Source organism: Cibotium barometz, chromosome 3, assembly GCF_041138505.1.
Source record: "Cibotium barometz isolate CiBa-2024 chromosome 3, ASM4113850v1, whole genome shotgun sequence".
NCBI lineage: Eukaryota > Viridiplantae > Streptophyta > Polypodiopsida > Cyatheales > Cibotiaceae > Cibotium > Cibotium barometz.
This window is the reverse complement of record NC_141048.1, coordinates 41,156,690-41,163,676: the sequence shown is the minus strand read 5'-3', so window position 1 is coordinate 41,163,676 and position 6,987 is coordinate 41,156,690. Positions and strand designations below refer to the sequence as shown.

Here is a 6,987-nt window from a genome sequence, read left to right as displayed (position 1 = left end):
CTTTTCTTTATAGGTCTCGGTCAACACCATTGCTTGCTTGAGATTGATAAGATTTTGAACCTTCACATCAGCCCTAATGTTTGGCTTCAATACCTTGATGTACTTGACAATCTTGAAGTACTCACCAAAGTCCACGTGAAACATGAGCTTAACAAACTTATGAGAGTGTATTCCCTTACACTCTCCGTTTATTCTAAATCATCCCATTCACATATGAGCTTGTCCTTTTGATGTGTATAATAAGAAGATCTCTCTCATCTCTTTCTTAAAGGCCTCTCAAGAAGTAACCACATAACCATCACTCTGTAATTCTCACCACCAAGCATGGACATACCCTTCCAAATTGAGAGTGGTGAAGTAGACTTTGGCCTTCTCATGTCTTGGACTAATCTCGAAGTACATGCCCAATTTCTTGGCCCATTCTTTGAAATGGTCATTGGACATGCTCTCACTATCAAACTTAGTGAAGTTGACCTTGTCTTTCACTTATTTGAATTCATCATTGTCTCTTGAGTAACCCAAATTGGTCTTCTATCCCAAGTACCATTGACAATCGGTTATTTAAACACCACTCCATGCCTTTACCATGCATAATAGGAAGGGGTACTTTGACCATGTGGATTTCTTCACCAAGATAAGCAAATCTATCCTTGATTTCTTGTGCAATGTACTCTCGCCGCCTATAAAATTGATCAAACATGTCTTCAATCATGTTTTGCATGGCTTGCACGATAGCTTGCAAGTCATTTGAGATGTGTATAATCAAAAGAAGAATTTGGAAAAGTCGGCTCCTCATGTGATGATTCATCTTACACTTGACCATCCTCATTAATCACTTAAGCAGCCCCAACTTTACCACTTGTATCAATATGATCCTCCATTTGCTTTGGATCTTGACATTTTTCATTCATAGCTTTGGAAAGGTTGAAAAACACTAACTTGAGTGTGAATGATTCAAACGAAGTAAAAATTTGATGTGCTATAGTTTGATACATCCATAAATGATGAAATGAACACTTGCACCACCATGGATCTCAGTTTTGATAAGTACTATCTCTATATTTTGGGTTTCGTATCACACGCTCACTTTCCGGTATACTATTCAAACGGATTCTAACTTATGCATTCTTTATGTTGCCATGTAGCTTTTGATGAGTAGGTTAGGAATCTTCAAAAATGGTTTTGAAAAATTCATCTCCCTATTGACTAGAGTTGACTTCTCAAGAAAAGTCAACTACTAAGGTTTGACCAAGTCCCCAACCTCTGATTGGAATGCTTGATAGCTTGACGGGTATTCCCAAGTGTAAGGAACAAGATTTTAAGCTTCGGTTCAAATTAATAATTAGGATTTTTGACTGGACTGAATCAGGGTTTTTTAAAAAAACGTGCAAAGAGGGATTTGGTGAAAATTTGCCATGACCTTGGCATCCAAACCACCAAATCTCATTCCCCAGAGCATTTGCATATCAAATGCACCACTTTTATCCAATTGCACTTAGAATTTGACCTCAGTGACTCATTGTTAATACTAATACTAAATTGGCTCACAGATATTTTGGACCCTACAAAGTATTGAGGAAGGTTGGTGAAGTAACTTATCAATTGCTGCTACCTTCATCGATAAAGATTCATGATGTCTTCCATGTATCACACTTGAAAGCTTATGTGGAGCTAGAAGTAGTTGTTCATGAGAAATTGCCTCCCTTAGATGAAGAAGGGCTGGTTGCATAGCTACCAGAGAAGGTTTTGGAAAAAAGAGATAGGAATCTTCGTAACCAAACTCTTGTAGAATACCTAGTCAAATGAAAACGATTGCGCAAATAAGAGGCTTCATGGCAACTTTCTATGATGGAGCGTTACCAAGGATTATTGGATGATTTTGATGAAGCAAATACGGAGGTATAATAGTGAATAAGCTTGTTAGAAATTCTTGAAAATTCATTGTTTTCCGCCCATATGTCTATGTGGTAAGCTCAAAGGTTGGAATGAGCTTTGGGAGAGGCATGTACCTTCGTGGAGCAAAGACAAGGAGCTGATTTGGGGATGTCATGCATATTTACAGCAATCGAAGAGTTGCATAAACTTTTGAAAGACCTTACCCTCCTCTACATGCTACATTCACATTTGGAATTGAGGAGATGTTGTATTCTCCATAATGTTACACCCAACCCTTATGATTATGTGATTCTAATCAAGGGTTTCGAGGATGAAACCATTCGGGTAGGGATGGTTTGTAATAAAAGGGAACACATAAATTGGGTAATTAGCTATGGACATCCGAATATGTAAATAAATAATGGACATAAGGCCATATGAACATGCCATGGGCCTATGTAAGTAAATAAAGAGAGATAGACATTTACCTTTTTACAAATATTAATACAACTCTAGAGCCCAAGCTCTTGGCTATGGTGGTACTCCCATTGAGTGCATACGTGTGGTACTCCACTTAAGTCCTAATCTCTTTCTTGCATAGCCACTAAAAATTTTTTAGCATCTCCCAAGACTAAGGTTATGGCATTTATTATAATTTATTGAAGCTAAGGGACCGTGCCTTATCCCTTTTTCCCTTACCTCCTTGAGATAATTAAGCTTTGAAGGCCTCAATGACACTTATTTGTTCGTTCCTTCCATAGATCTGAGCGTGAGGGAACCCAGCAGAAGACAATAGGTTTCTCCATTGTAGCTCAGTCCTCTCCTCACCCATGCCCCTGTGAGCCAACATGACCATATCATGGGCCAGATTTCGTTGCTGTACTGGATCATGAAGATTAGTGTCATCGATCACAACATCTGTGATGATCACTCTCCCCTCTGGTGGCGTTGCTTTGTGACAATTTTCTAAAATCTTGATGCAAACCTTGTCTTCCCAGTCATGTAGCACAGACTGGTAAAAAACATGCCATGTTAAGTGAGAACTGCATTTTTATGTAAATGATTGTGGGTTGCTTTTCTTAGTTTGTAGTTTGGGGTTACCTTAATATGAATAGCATCAGCAGATGGCACACTTTCGAACATGCTCCCTGCTACATATTGTATGCCTGCAAATTTATGTTGTGTGTGAGTTAGAGAGAGATATATATATATATATATATGTATACAAACACAACTCACTTAGAAGAGATTCACAAACATAAGTATACATGAAACATCATTGTGTCCACTTGTGTGTTCGTAGAAAAAGAAGTGCAATGGACAAGATGTCCACATGGGGGTTTCAAAAACTCCCATAGACGAGTTTCAAAACTGGTTTCTCTTTCCATAATACAAGTGGCAGTGTGCCAAGTGGAAAGAAATATATGTTTATTGAAAATGCATTGGTGGCCAAGGGTAGAGCGTTGATCAACTTTTTCTAAAAAGTTGCACATGCCTCAGCTTATGGATGGGCCAAAAACCGATAGTCTAGATGGTGGATTAAGTGTTCGAGTGCCTCCTGAGGAGGTCGTGGGATCGAATCTCCTCGAGCGATACCATTGTAATAGGTAGTGTGTGTTTGTTGTGGTGTTCAATTTCAATTCTTAAAAAAAAAGGGGCACTCTACAACTCCTTTTTACCAATCAAATAATGCCAAGTGGAAAAGCCAGGCCCAGGCCCCAAGACAGCGTCATTTATTTGACGAGCTCTAGATCTAATGCAAATGCTTGTGTTAGTGAGTGAGTGAGTTTATAGAAAGAGAGAGAGAGACCTGATAATTTGGGAACAGCTGCAACAACATGGGGCAGGTCGAAATTGATGGCGTGGATATGCGGATACGCAGCGATTATGAGCGACAAAGCCTGACCTCAACGATAGGGTCTAGAGTGGTCTCCTTTGGCTCTGTGTCTATGTATTCCACTAGAGGGAGATCCTGGATGTCATCATCCTCTGGTAGGGCTTCTTGGTATCAAAGTCCAAGAAATCATCAACTGGCATCTAACACAAGTATACTATATAGTTCCTCCTCCCTTAAGTGTGCAAGGACTCCAACACATCTTGCATGAGGAGGTACTCCACCCCTTCGATGGTGATGGCACTTAATGAAGCTAGTGGTGGGTCGTGACTTTGGGTTTCATCAGGCTGTATGGATGGGGCATGACTTTGGGTTTCATCAGGCTGTATGGATGCAAGCACTATGCGAGAGCTCTTTACGACCTCAACGATAGGGTCTAGAGTGGTCTCCTTTGGCTCTGTGTCTATGTATTCCACTAGAGGGAGATCCTGGATGTCATCATCCTCTGGTAGGGCTTCTTGGTATCAAAGTCCAAGAAATCATCAACTGGCATCTAACACAAGTATACTATATAGTTCCTCCTCCCTTAAGTGTGCAAGGGCTCCAACACATCCTGCATGAGGAGGTACTCCACCCCTTCGATGGTGATGGCACTCAATGAAGCTAGTGGTGGGTCGTGACTTTGGGTTTCATCAGGCTGTATGGATGGGGCATGACTTTGGGTTTCATCAGGCTGTATGGATGCAAGCACTATGCGAGAGCTCTTTACGACCTCAACGATAGGGTCTAGAGTGGTCTCCTTTGGCTCTGTGTCTATGTATTCCACTAGAGGGAGATCCTGGATGTCATCAACCTCTGGCTCTTGAACATCAGAGTTCAAGATGTAAATAGCAAAAGCAATATCTTGCTCAGTGAGATCGAGTGGGATGTGCTCTTCATAGGAGGTTGGGACATCGGTAGTGCATAAATCTTGTCCAACATGAGCTAGAGCCCTGTTCACCGCCTTCTTGTGCTTAGATCCACTCTTCATGTTAAAGAGGAACTCCAAAGGAATCCAACTCAAGGTGGAATTTGGGATAGAGTAGGTGAAGTCATCGATTGCATCACAAAATGCAGCTAGCAAGGTGGAGTTTGGGTTTAAGGTGGAGATGATAGCCTCAAGGTCTAAACTCTTGCAAAACCTAGGGTAGATTTGGTCCCCAAGGTGAGCATAGCGAGTGCTACTAATCCACATGGCAAAAGCAGGGGAGGCATCCATGAGGTGTAGTGGGGAGAGCTAGCACACAAAGGGAGAGCTAGAGAATAGATAGTATAAATGAGTTTGATCTATAACTTATACTCATATTTATACTTACACTTAAATTTATAATAAATTTATACTTGTGTTTATTATATTACTTACAAATATCTATAAACTTATATTTATTTTTATACCTTATGTTTATACTCTAGTAAATAAAGGACACTTCATTAAAATATAATAAATAATAAATCATACTTCTATTTCACGTTACATTATATTATTATTATTATTATATTATTGTTTGGGACATCATAGCATAGCGGAGGCTACACTCCAACCCACACACTTTGTCAATCCGTGAATGCAACCCGGTTAGCGCATGGAGGCTATCTCGAATGGGAGAAGATTAGTTAACCACACACTAATGACTTCTAGTCCTACTCAATCCTTCTTCAACACTCAAGCAATCAATCTAACATAATCAAAGCATCAAGATTAGGCTACACTTAAGCATAAAAATGCAACTTATGCAAAGAATCTAACATGCAAAGAGCTATCACACAAGCCTCAACTACACATCATTTCATACACAAGCTTCATCACATGCACTCTACAATTCACAAATCAGATTTTAGCATCAAAACATCATTAAGAAATCTAGATTAGCAAGTGTGTAGACCATAACCTCATATCATTGAAAATGTAGAGAATAGAGAGTACAAGATTAAAGCAAGAATGGAGATGGAGAGCCTTGGGAGAGCACATGAGAAGGAGCTATGGAGCAAGCTCTCTCTATGAACCTCTCAACCAAATGACCAAAAAGTCTCCTCTAGCTCTCAAATGGGCCACCTTTTATACAAAAACTCTAGAACTCCCAAAAGTTCCCATGTGGGATTATTGTCAAGCCCTCTCCCACATTCATCTACAACTTGGAATTCTTTACAGGAGCCCTAAGTGTCTTTTTTTGCTGCATCCTTGCATTGATCTTCATTCGTCATGCAACACTCCCCCCTTCCTATTTTGCGCACGTCCTCGAGCGCGTTAGGAACACAAGCTGCAAAAAACAATGGATACAAGTAAAGCCTTTTATTGAGAAAAAGAAAAGAAAAGAAGAAAAGAAAAGAAAAAAACAGCAATGACAATTCCACATGTGAGCATACAAGTGAAAGGCTGATTAAAGTTTTAAAGAGTACTAAAATAGGTGAGTAAAGACTAGTCAAAGTGCGACTAAGTGGTAGATAGTGCTATGCAAAGGCAAGTGTGCTTGTACACCGCCGGTTATGTCCGCAGTCTCAATGTCCTACAAGTATTTAAGTTATTCCTAAGTGGCAAACCTACTCCTAATTATGAGCAAAGGTGATTGGAACTCTCTCTCTTTTTTTTTTTTTTGATGTGTGTGTAGAAGGTGATAAAGATTAAGGTTCCATCCCAAAGAGACCCAAGCAATGGCCAAGAGACCTCCGCCAAGAGAATCTAAAGACCACTAAGTATCTCAAGGGCGACAGACCCTTTTTCTTTCTTTTATGACATAAGGAGTACCCCATGAAGATGAGGGCATCAGTCTCGAGGGCCCATAGTGTACCCCAGAGTCCTACCAACATCTATCAAGGCGATAGATTCCTCGAAGGTCTTTTTCTGAAGCTTTCAGACATGAGTGTTCACCCCATGGAAACCAAGGCATCGGCCCCAAGGTGCTAAGACAACCTTAGGTCCTACCAAGCATTCCTCATGGCTGTAGACACATCATGTCTCAATTCACTTTGTATATATATTTTTTAGGGTATATTTTCATAAATTTTTTTTATTAATCCTAGCACCTAGCTCATATCTAAGAGGTAGCTACCACTAGGGATAACTAATATACCTTGAAAGCATATGAACTTGGCATACTCCATTGATATATATCCTACACTGTCTTTAGATAGAAATATCTTTTACTAAGTCTTCTAAGAATCTAGAATTCACTCACCATATTTTAACAACTAATCAAAAACTTAAACCAGCCAACATTGTGTGAACATGCAAACCATATATC

The 6,987-nt window shown here is 39.8% G+C and overlaps 1 protein-coding gene across 1 annotated transcript; it reads right to left on the bottom strand.

Annotated features, from left to right (window-relative positions):
* Positions 1-2,334: 2,334 nt before the first annotated feature.
* LOC147640068 (putative scoulerine-9-O-methyltransferase OMT3B) lies at positions 2,335-3,779 on the bottom strand. Its single transcript, XM_086776719.1, has 3 exons — positions 3,686-3,779; positions 2,977-3,041; positions 2,335-2,887 (listed from the first exon to the last, which is right to left on the bottom strand). The coding sequence occupies exons 2-3, from the start codon at positions 3,016-3,018 to the stop codon at positions 2,588-2,590; spliced, it is 342 nt and encodes a 113-aa protein (XP_086632845.1). The 5' UTR covers positions 3,019-3,041; positions 3,686-3,779; the 3' UTR covers positions 2,335-2,587.
* Between the last annotated feature and the right edge of the window lie 3,208 nt (positions 3,780-6,987).

Bases quoted from the DNA above. Each gene is read 5' to 3' on its own strand.
- LOC147640068 (XM_086776719.1), bottom strand. From the start codon at position 3,018: ATGTTCGAAAGTGTGCCATCTGCTGATGCTATTCATATTAAG. The intron at 2,888-2,976 runs GTAACCCCAAAC...GTTTTTTACCAG, and splicing joins CTGATGCTATTCATATTAAG to TCTGTGCTACATGACTGGGA.